Genomic DNA, 15,819 nt, shown 5'->3' with positions numbered 1-15,819 from the left:
AATGAGCCCTAACAGTATAGATACCCCTTGTGATTAAGACTTCCGACCTACACCCTCGCCAGATCCCACCCAAGAAAATAAAATATAAATAGGGAATTCTTTCTTAAAAAGTAAAAGAACAACTGTAATTCTGGTCCCCTGGTTATTGGAAAATTCTAATTTTAGTGCTCGTGATATCCTACTAAACTATATTTAACCTTCAATTAGTATACCTTTTTTCAGTGTCTTTGCTAACAAAATTTCACAAATTGAACAGGTCTTCTCATAAAATGAAAAACTAAAGTAATTAGCTTTACCTTTTTAACATAAAAATGGGTAATCACATGATGTTATATTTAAAAAAAAAATTATTAGCCTAGAATTTGTTAGCTGAAGGACTGTAGATGCATAGATTTGGACCGTTTTTCCTAGAAAATTTGGAGAAGTGAAATCCACCAATTTCACACTGAAGCTTCGTTAATGGCAAGGGAAAATATAAGACTATTTACTAACGAATGGACCAAAAGAGTAATAGAAGCAAAAATGGGCAATTTCGAATAGTACATGAGCAAACTTGGACCTTTTTCCCACTATATTTTCCAACTGCTTCAAAGAGTAGGATCTACACAAATTTAATACTCCGTAATAATCAGGCGCCATTTCACAACCTTAGACAACTAGTTAACTATTACAATAAAAATACGTTGATACAACAATTACTGGGATAAAGGCTAAAACAAACATCTATCTACCACAAAACTTATCAAGCTTAGGAAACAGTTACCCTAAAGATTCTCATGCAATGATCAGCTCCGCACGAGGCAAGCTGCACGGTCTCATTATCTTCGCTCTTCTGGGAATTTCTCCAAGATAGTCGTTGAACAGTAGAGACGTGGCATAGAAAAGGATCGAACCTAACAGCAAGAGAAGCATTTTGGACCGATAGATGTCCATTTGCTCCCATTCCGCTGTTTAGATTCCATAGTTCAATCAAGCCATTTTCCATTCCCACTGCAAGAAGCCCGCGATTGCTATGGCTGTCGAGACCTAACCAAGACAGGGAAGTAACGCTGCTCTTGAAAGGTGGAAGTGTCAATAGTAGCTTCACCGACGTTTCATTTTCCACGGTCCATATTTTGACAGTCTTGTCTCTTGAGCCAGTAGCAAATTCATGACCAAACGGGTTCCAGGAACATGCCCATATTATTCTTTTATGTGCTTCTTGTTTAGCCATAAGCTGGTAATTGATCTCATCAGTTCCTGTAACGCAAAGAACGAGTTAAGGCCTTGAGATAATAACAACTTAAAACAAAAAGTTGTATTACAGGCTAAATGAGTATTAAACCTGTGTGATTAATTCGGAAAACAGAGAAGTGGCGATCTCTTGAAACAGCCAACAGATACTGGTTATCATGAGAGAACTCCAACTGAGTCACTGTTAAACTGTGAGACTGCAAACGGCCAACCGACTTCCACGAACCCACTTGCCATAGCCATATTTCAGCAACCGGTGCTGATTGAGCCTGCAGAATAGTATATACACGGCATAATTACTGTTTTCACAACTAATTATAAAAACAAAAACTTATCAAGAAATAATATAGCGTTTAAGAGGTTTAAAGGGTTATTTGGAAAAATATTGTGAATTCCATCACAAGTGGCTATATTTCACAAAGGTATCTAACAATGTAACAACACCATACATGTAGTGGAGTACTTTATTTAATTTTTTAATTTTTTTTGGGAAGCATATTAAGATCAGAAACTAACAACCAAGTTGACTGCTATAACAGGAGATTCAAGTAAGCATGACAAGGAAGAACGACATGAATACCCAAAAGAAGGGAAGAGAAAAGAAGGGAAAGGATGCTAAACCTTGCAGGATGAAGCTACAAGCATTCCCTCATGATCACAACATAGAGCAAAAAGCTCATTCCCGTGACCGTAAAGTTTGTGTGACTCGGGCCATAGAGTATGCCATGACAATTGCTCTTCAATAGGTGGCTCTGTCAAGACAACCGGAACTGCTTCAGGAACAGTTTCTAAGGTATCAAAACCTTCTGTATTGCTTCTGTCTGTTGGTGTCGATGATGCTGCAAAAGATAGGTTTTGGTGTATGAGATATTATTACATGTAAGAGTCTTCACCGGAAACATTCAGGATAATCTCTATTTGTATCAGAACACTGTCCCTGACTACGGAGGCGGAGCCAGGATTTGAAGCTTACATGTTCGGGATTCTAGTCCTTGGGTTTCAAGTTAATGATTTCTACATATTCAATGGATTTTTTAAAATAAATACAGGGTTTGGACCAAAGCTACTGGGTTCAGTAGAACCCATAACCTAAACTCTAACTCTGCCCCTGTGCATGAGATAATCACAGTTGTTTAAGCAAACTTAGAAAAAAGCCTCAGTAACACATCAAATTAAGCCTAATTCAGTATGTGGATAAGAAGTCTTAACAGTTAATTTTGACGGGTCAACAACTAAGTTATACTTCACCCCCCAAAATCAAAGTGATGATGGAAAAATAAATGAATATCTTATATGAAATAATTATGCAAAAATGATGCCACACAGTAGACCGAAAAACTCACCTTGAACATATATAGGTTTCTGCGATAGACCTAGAGCGGACATATTTGCCCCTAATATCTGCACGCCAGCTTGAATGTCGGCAGAAAAACTAGAGTCGTCTGATGTAACATGACTCAATGTCTTCAGAAAGGAAAGAGGGGATTCAAAAACTCTGGCAACTTTCTCGTCTGCCCCGCAGACAAAACGATGGTTTCCTTTTCCTCTGATTACTGTGACACAATTTATGTCATGACCGTGAACTTGAGGGCGAGCAATTTCATGCCAAGATTCTTCCCTCTCTAAACTAGTATTATTGAGCCAAGGAGCGAATACTCGAGTTGTCTGCCAAAAGTTGGAAGATTGAGCTCAGAAGTCTGATAACATATGCAGCAGAAGAGAAAGTAAAACACCAAGTAATAAATTCATGGGCACTTGACCAATATGAACCCAGTTTAAGACCAAGCATGTTAAATATTTCCAAAAGCTAGACTTGTGGCACATATTAAAGTTTAAAATGCAAATCAGTAACTTGCCAAAGCAGTAACATTTCCTACCTGAACTCCTTGCAAAATCTACACTTCATTTGCTCATATAATTCAAATATAACAGAACACGAAAAAGAAATAGCTTGTGGAGAGAAGGATAACCAATGGAGAGATTCAGACAACTTTTTCGCCATATTTGCTGATTAGAAAGCCACCTACAGCTTAAGGACATATATAATATATTGAGTTTTTCAACGCAATGCAGTTCGTTATGGCAGCATGTAGCAGTGCGCTACAGTACAATCAGCACAGTAGATAATTTTCAAATTTTAAGCGTAGTACACCGCTCAAAGTTCACAAGCTGTAGACCAAAACAATATCTGATCTAGATATACATTTATGATGGCCTAAATAGGAAGTGGAAAACATGCTTCGTGCAATACGAAATGGACTTGTCTTTTCCTTGCTGATTTATTTGTATTTCTTCTCACTGCAGCTGAGAAAAAACCAAAGTTCACTTGGTCAACTTGTAACCATCAAGACTGGGGCTTTGGCCGTGAACACTACAAAATGGCAATAACAAATAGGAGCTTCGGTGAATGTGCTATTTCATATTTTGTCAGAGCACAATTCTAGAACACTTTTTTTTTAAATATCGTGGTATTCGGGTCAGCTTACACGCATGTCAACCAATTCCACGGGGCAACCAACACATGTACTGGGTAACTCTGTCTACCAAGGGTTAGACATATGGGAAGATATCACCTAATGTTTTGGCCTCTGCTGGGATCTGAATCGAAAATCTGATGGTTCTCAACCCACCTCATAGACCACTAGGCCACACCCTTGGTGCGCAATTCCAGAACACTTCAAGTTCATTTTCCTACAAAACGACATATATTGGATATATTGTTCTCCTAACTTACAACATTGTAATGTGATAAGCCTCTTTCATGATGTTACCCTGACTAATCTGCAGTAACATTTGAAAGCTCTATTTACCTGACACCATATTTGATTTAGTTTACATGCACATATTCCACTTCTTTGTAATAATCTACCTAAAAAATTAAACTTATTTTCTTTGTTATTTACTGGGTAAGTAAACAAAACCTCTTTCTTATTAAAAAGGTGTTCATTAGGCAGGAAAAGCGGAAATGTCAACAATTTGCTGTCAAATAGCTTAAATCAATGAATACCATTCACAAAAAAAGATTCTAATACAACAACAACAAACCCAGTTATTCCCATAAATGGGGTCTGGGGAGGATAGAGTGTACAAGAGACCTTACCCTTACCTTATAGAGATAGAGAGGTTGTTTCCGATAGACCCCTCGGCTCAAGAAACATTGGAGATAAAGCAACAAGTGGCAAACAATAGTAACAACATTGTATTATGGTAACGGCGTGAATGACACAACAAGTAATAGTAAAGAACCATGAATAAGGTAATACAAAGATAGTCCTAGTTCTACTGGTAAGCCTAGGAGGAACACACTACTATCTGTCAACCTACAACCCTAATCCTCGACCTACACATCTTTCTATCATGGGTCATATCCTCGGTAATCCTCGACCTCCACACAATAAAAGATTCTAATAAAAAAAAAATTCTAAACGCAATAAGATTACCTGATCATGACTGACAGACATCATATATTCCCCACATCTAGCCCATGCAATGTCTGAGACTGCAGCAAAATGTCCAGACGGAACTTTTTGTGGCTTCCAATCATCAAAATCAACACCGACATTTTTCCAAAGGTGAAAAGACCCACCATAACCATGAGCTAAAATAGAATCTGCATTTGGACTCCAGTGCCCACCATAAAATCCCAAAGCACAGTGACTTAATTCCCCGACGGTAACTACATTCATCCAAATACCAGTTGTCTTTTCAGGTTGCCAGATCATCATTGTCTTATCCATGGATGCAGATAAAATGCTTTGCGGTTGAAAACACTCAATTTCCTCGACAGAAGAAGTCGACGGGGGTTGCCATTCCACTGAGTATACCCAATCCTCATGTCCAATGAGGAGAGATTCCATAGAAATCTGATAAGAGTACGAGCCGGCTACAAGTACAGGACCTTTAATGTAAGAAGCCAAGCTTGTTTGTTGCTTCTTGCTATTAGCTGAAGAATCCTGTAAAGTCATCTTCCATATGCGTATGCCTTTGTCTTGAGATGAACTTACAAGAAGAAGACTAGTTTCACCATTCACGTAAACAGGCAATGAGAGATCTAAACTCCTAATCCAGTCCGTATGAGCCTTTAACTCACAAGCGCGAAGAAACTAGGGATCAAAAAAAAAAGAAACGGCGGTTTATTATCAGCAACGCAGATGGTAATGTAAGCAAATGAACAAGAAATATGAATTGCTGTTTCATACTTTTCCATTTCTCTCACCACAATATAGATGGATTTTGCTGTCTAATCCTCCCATGGCCAGAACCAGCTGCTTGCTATTTCCTGGAAGCTCTGCTAGTGAAAGAGCAACCATAGGTTTTGGACCAACAAACAGAGAATCTGAGCATGACAATTTCCAATCACCTACACAAGCCAGATCAAACGTAGAGGTAATATTAGTACCAAGAACTATATAGCAGTAAGGTAAAACACGTGGAGGGGAGAATATACAGATGGGCAAAAGCAATTTGTCAATAGATTTTAATATCACATGCACCTTGACAGTTATACCAAAAATCCCCATAGGATATCATCTCTCAATTCTAAATTTTACAAAATAATGAGGAATATGAAAGTAAAAAAGAAAGAATATTTCACATACTTGCATCCATATAAATCTAATTAAATGTGCACAGATAACAGAGAAAAGGCTGCACACTCAATTACCTTCCCCTTTAAAAAACAATGAAAAAACACTTCCTGGCACTAAAATCTAGTTTAGCTTAAACTCTTCAACAGAAATACCTGTGTGGGTTGAGACTTCTTTGTTATTTTTCATAAAAGAAAATATAATGGATAATTAAGACAGCTAGCTATAATGTTGCAGGAAAATGCAGATAATATTTCAGACTGTTGACATGACCATCGCACATATTGGCTATTTTACTTATTCAAGGATGAACAAGAAAGCACTGAAATCGGAGTAATTTCAGCTGTTAAAGTGATTACAGCATCTGCAGAAAGGGATCGAAATTTTAAAACAAAAAGGAGCAGAAGCCTCCTGTGAAATAGAATGGAAACTGATCATCATGAAACAACTTTTTTCTTAATTCATAGGTTGATCATCACGTAACGACTAAAGACTAGACTTTGAAGGAATTCAGATATATCCTTCTCACCTCCACGAGTAGATGGAAAGACTACTTCCCACACATTCACAGTGCCATCGGAAGATGCAGATGCAAAAACAGCTTCTTGTTGAGACACGATTATCGCTGTGATGCAGGTAACACCTTTTTTGTGGGCTTGTGGCACTTGTAAGACATATCTCCACTATCAGGAAAATAAAAAGAATTGAGTTAAGCGGAAGTAGTGTCGGGTAACTAGGGGATGTGTAACAAGCAAAGGACTACCTTCTCATCCACAAGAGAATATTCCCACAATATTATAACACCTTCAGCATCTCCAGAAAGCAAAAAATGTTGTTGCATATGCTTAGCTGCAAATATACAAAGCCTTACTCAATAACTGGCTAGAAGCCGCAGGATCAGACATATGACCTACTGTAAAAGTCCTAATGTTTAAAACATATTCTCAACTCTACATATATATATATTAAGCTTTTTCTTCTATTGCGCCCAATCTTTTGATAACTTTTAGTAACAAAAACTGTAACTTTTATCACCTAACACTCAATTTTTTCAACCTACATAACTATGTTGGAACAACTATATCAAGATCAAACATAAACACAAATATATAACTAAATAAGTTCAAAAAGGCAGTACCTTTAAATGCAAACTTGCTATTGGGAAGCCAAAGAGTACAATTCACAGAAGCTTTATGACCAGGTAGTGTAATCAAGATTTGAGCTGTCTGATAAATAAAACAAACAAACAATAAGAACATAAACTTCAACAGAAAAAAAAAAGGACACTAAACACTAAATTAAAGCTAATCCAAGCTTTAAAAAAGAAAGAACCTTCGGACAAAAAATGGCAACAGCATTTTGGGCACCAAAAGAAACTAAATTAGAAGCACCCCATGAAACATTATTCACTATTCTATTACAGCCGGCTCCTATAAACACTCTTTTTACTTCTTCCCTAATTTGCAGACTGTTACTCTCACAAGCCATTTATTGGGTTTCTTTTTTACTTTCTACTGTACTGTTATATAAGTATAGAGTTGGCCAAGGGGAGGAAAAGGGGGTGGGTGGGTATAAGCGATGCTTTGAGTGGAGCTGCCGTCAACGGCGGTGCGAGTGGGCGGCGGAGGAGTTGCGGTGAGTGACGGAGTTTTAGTTTTACTCTTTGCATGAAGAAAGTTTACAGATCTTATTTCAAAGCCCATAGGCCCAAATTTGAGGGGTGTATGTAAGCCCAGATATGATTTTATGGACCCAATAGCTATTTTGACTTGACATTCCTTTGCCGGGCAAAGATCATTTTTAGTCCGTGGCCAAAATTATTTATATTTTATAGCCGCAAAAGTATATCAAATTTGTATATTTTTTGTGATTATTACACCAATAGCATGCCAGATTTCATGTTTACCTTTTCTAGCCAGTATATAAAAATATACAGATTATACACAATCATACATATATTATATATAAATTGTATATATATTATACATATGTCGGCTATTTTTAGTTTAAGGGATTAGGTAAACAGCTATTGGGTTAATTTTTCATATTTTTTATATTTTTTCGGTTATTATTTTGAGAACGGCTATACAATATCATTTTTCCTTAAAATTCTCTTAAATCCAAGTTATCCAAACAAGTTGGGGCATTTGCACAAATGGCCTTTTTCACTATTTAAATTCTGTCCCTGTTAATTTAAATTGGTCTCCAAAAAGAAAATTCATCCAACTATTTTTAAAGATGAGATTTAATCCACTTAGTTAAGGGACATAAAATTTAAACAGTGCTGCAAATAATCCGAAAAAAGTGCTAAGAAGAAAAACATTTCCATTGAGCTGGGAATCACACTTCAAATAAGGTAAATGAGGTGCATAGTTTGCATTACTAATTAATTTTGCACTTTAACAGCAATATTTCTGATCAATTAAGTGTAGTAAAGCTTTCATAACTAGTAGTAGCAAATTAATTGGAATGAAAAGTGCAGTGAAAAACGCACCTCAATTAGAGTTATATGAAAATTATCATTAGAGGTGTAAAATGAAATATAAAATATATTCAATAAAATGTTTTGTTTTTTATTCAATAAAATATTTTAGATTATATTTTAAATATATATTTATAGTCCAAATAAATCTCATGGGCCAATATAATTAGATTAACTATATTAGTCCAATATATATGGGTTAAATAAATGAGTACAAATCTATTGGGCTAATCCATTTAATTGGGCTACAAGTGATGAACCCACTTCATTACGCCCAAGATGTTATCTTCCTAGATGCCCAGTTTGGTGCCACGTGTCAAATGACATGGCACGCCAAGTCAAACAAAAAGAGCCAATAGGATAGTGTCACGTGTCAAATGACGCGGCACGCCAAGTCAAACGGAAGAGCCAATAGGATCATGGCACGTGTCAAAATGATAAAACATGCCCAGTCAAATTAAAATGCCAATGAAACCGCGCCACGTGTGCAAGTGACATGTTCTGGCCAATCAAATGCGGTCTTGTCACACTTCAATTTGATTGGTCGGAAAGAGTTTGTTCTTATCATAACTCTTCCCTCCTCCAATTATAAATATGGGTCTTCATAACCCAGAAAAGACACTAGAAGTTATAACAAGAAGCAAGAGAGAGCTCGTGGATCAAACATCGCAGATTTCTCTACAAGTTTCAATCTTCAAGCAATCAAGTTCAAGTTCAAGAAATCAAGTTCAAAAAATCAAGTTCAAGCTCAAGAACGAAGAACAAATCAAGATTCAAGGAGTACGAGTTCAAATCAAAGTTCATGCTAGTTGAATTCAAAATCATCGTTCGTGGCAACAAATACAGATTCAAGATCAAGCTCAAAGGCCCTTGAATTTATTTACTATTGAAAAGAAGAATCAGATGATTCATAGAGATTGTACACTCATATTACTTGAAATCAAATACTACGATTGTTGCGATATTTTTCGATCTCGAATATTTTCTTGATGCATATTTATTGTCTACAAATTTTGGCACGCCCAGTGGGACAATCTCTACCTCTCATCTCAACTTTTTAATTACCAAAGTTTAAGAACGTCAAAATGGCTTCAAAGAAAATCAACCCCAGATCAACTTCCACCAAGGCTGCTAATTCCAAGTTCTACGCTGATGTAGAAAGCATCCTCGATGTTACCTTTGAAAGCTTTGGACCAGTTACGAGGAGCAAAGGAAGCTCTTTAGGACAACAAGCACTACAAGTATGATACTTCAAGTGATGGATCCTCCCCATTTACACCACATAGTGTGAGCTAATCGAGGATCAATCTATGTGATAATCCATGCTCCATAATCTATGTTACTCCCTGTCATCCACAACAATCATGCAAGCAATGGTGACGAACACTCCATCTGTGGAAGAGCAGTTGGATAACTTGACGGAAGCAATCACTGGCTTGACCAAGTACATACAAAATCAAGATGCTAGAATTGACAAGCTAACAGACATGGTGGGAATCTTTATAGAAGAAGAATCCACCCATGCACCTGGAAGGCTCCTAGAGATTCCAGAGAGTGAATCTCCCCCAAGACAAGTAACATCCGCTAAGGCTATCCCTGTCTTATTTGAATGGAGGATTCCAATCGATCAACTGAAGGAGTTCAGTGAGGGAACTATTAAAAACAAGTATGAAGTTGCTACCAAGTCCTTTCTTATATACGCAAAGTTGTATACTATGAGGATCGATATATTGAAGATGCTTGTTGGCTATCAACGTTTCAACAATTTGATGGAAAAGGCAATCAAAAGCAACACGTGGCACACTTCGTTGAGACATGCAACAACGTTGGGACTTATAGAGAATACCTCATCAAGAAGTTTGTCCGCTCGCTAAAAGGAAATACTTTTGATTGGTATATCGACCTTGAACGGGATCTATTGATAGCTGGGATCAACTAGAGCAAGAGTTCCTTAATCGCTTTTATAGCATAAGGTGCACTGTGAGCATGGTGTAACTTACAAATACTAGTCAATGGAAAGTTAAGCCAGTTATTGACTTTATCAATCGTTGGAGGAGTGCAAGCCTCAACTGCAAAGACATGCTTAGTGAAGCTTCTGACATAGAGATGTGCTTCCAAGGCATGCATTGGGGACTACACTATATCTTGCAATATATCAAGCCTAGTACATTTGAAGAACTTGCAACTCGTGCCCATGACATGAAATTGAGCATGGCCTCTGTTGGAAATGAAAGGCTGCCCATCTATGCACCTCGCAAAGGGAACGACAAGAAAGAAGTTAGGAAATGGGGAAAGTTCGTACCCAAGTCTGAAAACAAAGAAGCTATGAATGTCAATACATCACCTGTGTAGTTCATGACGAAGGTGAACAAGAAGCAGAGTATGAAATCCACTTCTTTTCAAGATAAGCCAAGTAGAAAGTTGACTCTAAAAGAAATGAAAGAGAAGGAGTATCCATTTCTAGATTCTGATGTGCCTGCAATTTTTGAAGAGCTTCTTGAGTTAAAGCTCATTGAGCTTTCAGAGATGAAGCGACCGAATGAAGCTGGAAAAACGAATGACCCAAATTACTGCAAGTACCATCGATTTGTGAGCCACCTTCCGGAGAAGTGCTTTGTCTTCAAGGACAAAGTTATGGACTTGGCTCGTGAAAAGATGATCGTGCTTGAAGAAGAGAAAGCAAGCGCAAACCAAGTCTCTATTACCTTTGTCTCATTCAGTCTAAATGAATTATGTAGTTTCAAAGAAAGTAAAGATGAAGAATTACTGGAGAACAACAAGGTTGAAGTTGATCAACCTGATGATGATGATGAAGGTTGGGCGTTGGTGACTCGTCGAAGGCGCCACAAAAGAAGCCCACAAAAAGAATCAAAAGAACAACCAACAAAGAAAATGATGGTAAAAAGACCAAGGAAAAAGAATCCAGTTAGGCATTTGAAGAAAGCAAAAGTGGAGGTTCACCACCCGCAAAAGTCACGACATCTAGTGACCTTGGAGGATTTCTTGCCATGTTGGTTCAGCATGAAGATTTCCCGTGATGGTATTGAGGCCTCTTGTTGTAATGCTGATAAAGGGGAAGAAAAGAGTGATGGCCCACCTTTGGCACCATATTCAGAAAAGCTCATCGAGTCCATTCCTCAAGAAGTTAATGCTTGTGAAGAAAAAGTTACGTTCACAGATGACGATCTTTTACTAGGTGACGCTCCGCATAACCGCCCATTATACCGGGTTGGCTATATGCGCGATAAAAGAGTAAATCGAGTTTTGGTTGATTGAGGATCCTCAGTGAATATCTTGCCAATTCGCACTGTGAAAGAACTTGGTATTCCCATGAATGAACTCTCAGAAAGTCGTGTGATGATTCAAGGATTCAACCAAGAGGGGCAAAGAGCCATAGGTGCGATCAAGTTGGGAATCACCATATAAGATATTCAATCAAGTGCATGGCTGCATGTGATCGATGCGAAAACTTCATACAATATTTTTCTTGGAAGACCTTGGATACATGAGAATAAAGTGGTTCCATCTACCTACCATCAATGTTTGAAATACTACAAGGGTAAAGTCGAGAAGAATATAATTGTTGATGATGAGCCATTCACCGAGGCTGAGTCACACTTCGCCGAAGCAAAGTTCTACTTGAAGAACCATATTGTGAAGGATCTAAAAGCCGATGATTTCATGAATGGCAATAATGACAAATCCATAACTAAGAGAGCTGAGGTGGTTGCCGACAAAACCAAGGATGTTGCTAAGGAACTCAAATAAATCTCACAGAGGGAACATTGTGTCTGGTGGAAAGAAAGTAACTTATGTGCTCCGCTATGTCCCTAAAAAGAAGAAAGAGGGGGGAGAATCAGCCAAACTCCAAACCAATGTTCTAAGGGAGTTAACTCTTCCGATCAAACGAATTGAGGTAGTAAAGTCGCCCTCAACGCTACTTGCAGGGTTTGTGGCCCAAAATCATTCGCAGAATGTGGAACTCCCTACAAAGCATACAAATAAAGACTTTGATCCTAATGCTTACATGTTATTTGCAAAAGCTGGATATAATCCCAATGAGCCATCAAAATTAGGGAAGCTCCCGTCAGAAGCTGCTACAAGGCAACCACGTGAAGGTCTAGGGTACAAGCAACTATCACCAATTCGCATCTCTATAATAAGGGCAAGCAATAATTATATCACTGTAGAAGATGAATCTGCTGCTTTTAACAAACTGTCAGTCTTTGATCGACTTGGAAAATCAACTGTGAGAACTTCCATATTTGAGAGATTAGGTCCACTAAAGAAGGGGAACAAGTTCCAGAGAAATTATCAAAGCATAAAAATACCTGCTTCGCCCAGAATCCAAAAGATCTCTAAGGATTTCCAAAGTTTGATTCCTTCTAGAATGAGGCGACAAACAAAACTTGTGGTTTTATGTAAAGAAGTATTGAAGGCAAAACCATATATTGTGGTATACACGAGGGAATGCGATGAAGATGAAGAAAGTGTGGGTTCTTCGTATCATGTTACTGCACAATGTGAGCATGATGTTTTATCTCTAATAGAGGATGACGAGAAATTGGAGGATGTTTCACCATATTATCACATATCCTTCAATAATGGGGACCCTAAAAAAGATGAAGATGTAAAGGATGCTCCATCTGAACTTAAAGAAGGGGTAAAAACAACAGTGTACACTTTGAAAGAAGTAAACATTGGCATTGATGAAGAACTGAGGCCCACTTATCTAAGTGCTTTACTGGCAGACGATGAAGAAAGCACTTATATGGAGTTACTCAAGGAGTTTAATGATGTATTTGCTTGGAGTTATAAAGAGATGCCTGGCTTGGACCCTAAAGTAGCAGCCCATCACCTTGTAGTCAAGAATGGCGCTCGTCCTGTTAAGCAAGCTCAAAGGCGCTTTAGGACGGACTTGGTTCCCTTGATTGAAAGTGAAGTTAATAAACTCATTGAAGCTGGCTTTATTCGTGAAGTTAAATACTCAACATTGGTCTCAAGTATTGTCCCTGTAAGAAAGAAGAATGACCAGACTCGAGTGTGTGTTGACTTCAGGGACCTCAACAATGCGTGTCCCAAAGATGAATTCCTGTTTTCTATTCCAGAGCTGATGATCGATGCTACTGCTGGTTATGAGGCAATGTCTTTCATGGATGGTTAATCGGGCTATAACCAAATTCACATAGCACCAAAAGATGAAGAGCTTATTGCATTTCGCACCCCCAAGGGTATTTATTGCTATAAGGTAATGCCTTTTGGCTTGATGAACGCTGGTGATACTTACCAAAGGGCTATGCAAAATATTTTTGATGACCTTCTCCACAAGAATGTCGAATGTTATGTTGACGACTTGGTGGTAAAATCAAGAAAGAAGAGCGACCACTTGAAAGACTTGAGAATGGTTTTTGAGTTGCTCCGAAGGTACCAACTTAGGATGAATCCATTAAAATGTGCCTTTGGAATTATTTATGGAAAGTTCCTTGGTTTCATTGTCCGGCATCGAGGGATCGAAATTGATCAAGCCAAAGTGGATGCCATTTTGAAAATGCTTGAGCCTCGGGATATTCATGAATTGAAAAGTCTGCAAGGAAAGCTAGCATACCTTAGGATATTCATCTCAAACCTAGCTAGGAGGTGCCAACCATTCAGTCGCCTCATGAAGAAAGGCGTTCCTATCAAGTGGGACCAAGCTTGTAGCAATGCCTTTGAAAGTATCAAAACTTACTTGATGAAGCCTCCAGTTTTGGCAGCCCCTATACCTAGAAAGCCATTGATTCTATATATTTCAGCACAAGAAAGGTCTATTGGAGCACTGTTGGCCATAGAAAATAGTGAAGGAAAAGAAAACTCCATTTACTATTTGAGTAGGATGATGACACCAAATGAGCTAAATTATTCGCAAATTGAAAAGTTATGTTTGGCACTAGTCTTCTCAATCCAAAAGTTGAAGCACTACTTTCAAGCTCATGTCATCAGTCTGGTTTCTAGAGCAAATCCCATCAAGTTTGTGATGTTAAAAATTGTCCTTAGTGATCGACTAGCAAGGTGGTACCTCCAGTTTCAACAATTTGAAATTGTGTACATCCCTCAAAAGGCTATAAAAGGATAAGCGTTAGTGGACTTCTTGGTAGATCATCCTATACCTAATAATTGGGAGCTAACTGACGAACTACCTGATGAGGACGCAATGGTCATTGAAGTTCAACCTCTATGGAAGATGTACTTTGATGGTGCTGTACATCGCATATGAGCTGGTGCTCGCATAGTATTTGTCACTTCTCAAGGGGAAGTTCTTCCCTACTCCTTCACTTTGACACAACTCTGTTCCAACAATGTTGCTGAGTATCAAGCATTAATACTTGGGCTTGAAATGGCTGTCAATATGAAGCAATTGCAATTGCAAGTCTTTGGTGACTCCCAATTAGTGGTCAATCAACTTTTAGGTAGTTACGAGGTCAAGAAACCTGAACTACGCCCGTATCATAATTATGCTAAGAAATTGATGGGATGGATTGGTGATGTGATTATTCAACATGTGCATAAGAAAAGAAAATAAGAAGGTTGATGCTTTAGCTGCCCTAACTTCATCGTTAACCCTGCCTAATCAAGCGCAAGTTACTATCTGCCAAAAATGGGTAGTACCGCCACCAAATGAGGGGGAAAGTGAATAAAATGAACTCGAGCATCTGGTCGCGGTTTCCTAAGCTGAGAAGGAAGAATGGAGACAACCCATTATCGGCTACTTAAGCTATGGGATACTTCCAGAAAATCTGAGGAGAAGGATTGAAATCTGCCGTCGTGAACCTCGCTTCCTTTACTACAAAGATACTCTATACAGAAGATCATTTGAGGGGGTACTCCTGCGATGCTTAGGGAAAGATGAAGCACTCCAAGCTTTGCAAGAAGCACATTCTGGGGTATGTAGATCACATCAGTCTGGACGAAAGCTCCACTTTAATATAAAAATAATGGGATATTATTGGCCAATGATGGTAAAAGATTGCTTGGACTACGCTCGAAGATGCAAGGCTTGCCAATTCCATGCAAATTTTATTCACCAGCCTCCCAAAGTGTTGCACCCGACTGTTGCATCCTGGTCGTTTGACGCTTACGGATTGAATGTTGTTGGATCACTACCAAAGTCCTATGGTGGGCACCTATACATCTTGGCTGCAACTGATTACTTCTCAAAATAGGCTGAAGTTGTTGCTCTTGAGGTAAAGAAGGAAAATATTGCAAGTTTCATCCGAGTAAACATAATTTATTGCTTTGGCATTCCTCATTACATAATAACGGATAATGGAAAGCCATTTAACAATAGGTCGATGGACAAGATTTGTGATCTCTTTGGCTTCAAGAAACGTAACTCTTCTATGTACAATGCTGCCGCCAATGGTCTAGCTGATGCATTCAACAAACCCCTATGCAACTTGTTAAAGAAAGTTGTCTCCAAATCCAAATAACATTGGCATGACCTCATGGTAGAAGCTTTGTGGGCATATAGAAAACTCAACC

At 38.3% G+C, this 15,819-nt stretch overlaps 1 protein-coding gene across 1 annotated transcript; it reads right to left on the bottom strand.

Annotated features, from left to right (window-relative positions):
- Nucleotides 1-544: 544 nt before the first annotated feature.
- Nucleotides 545-7,513, bottom strand: LOC107800985 (elongator complex protein 2). The gene is made up of 10 exons (XM_016624251.2): nucleotides 7,152-7,513; nucleotides 6,958-7,045; nucleotides 6,583-6,668; nucleotides 6,349-6,502; nucleotides 5,433-5,593; nucleotides 4,674-5,336; nucleotides 2,577-2,898; nucleotides 1,855-2,072; nucleotides 1,325-1,502; nucleotides 545-1,239 (listed from the first exon to the last, which is right to left on the bottom strand). Exons 1-10 carry the CDS (start codon nucleotides 7,305-7,307, stop codon nucleotides 749-751), a joined length of 2,517 nt encoding a protein of 838 aa, XP_016479737.1. The 5' UTR covers nucleotides 7,308-7,513; the 3' UTR covers nucleotides 545-748.
- Nucleotides 7,514-15,819: the final 8,306 nt, after the last annotated feature.

The sequence above is a fragment of the Nicotiana tabacum genome, chromosome 24 (genome assembly GCF_000715075.1).
Source record: "Nicotiana tabacum cultivar K326 chromosome 24, ASM71507v2, whole genome shotgun sequence".
Taxonomy (NCBI): domain Eukaryota; kingdom Viridiplantae; phylum Streptophyta; class Magnoliopsida; order Solanales; family Solanaceae; genus Nicotiana; species Nicotiana tabacum.
The sequence above is the reverse complement of the archived record's forward strand: the minus strand, read 5'-3'. Positions and strand labels throughout refer to the sequence as shown.

What these genes read in the sequence shown, in the direction of transcription:
- LOC107800985 (XM_016624251.2), bottom strand. Translation starts at nt 7,307, where the DNA reads ATGGCTTGTGAGAGTAACAGTCTGCAAATTAGGGAAGAAGTAAAAAGA. An exon ending in TAGCAAGTTTGCATTTAAAG is followed by an intron (nt 6,669 to 6,957) that starts GTACTGCCTTTT and finishes GTATATTTGCAG; the next exon opens with CTAAGCATATGCAACAACAT. An exon ending in GAAACCTATATATGTTCAAG is followed by an intron (nt 2,073 to 2,576) that starts GTGAGTTTTTCG and finishes TATCTTTTGCAG; the next exon opens with CATCATCGACACCAACAGAC.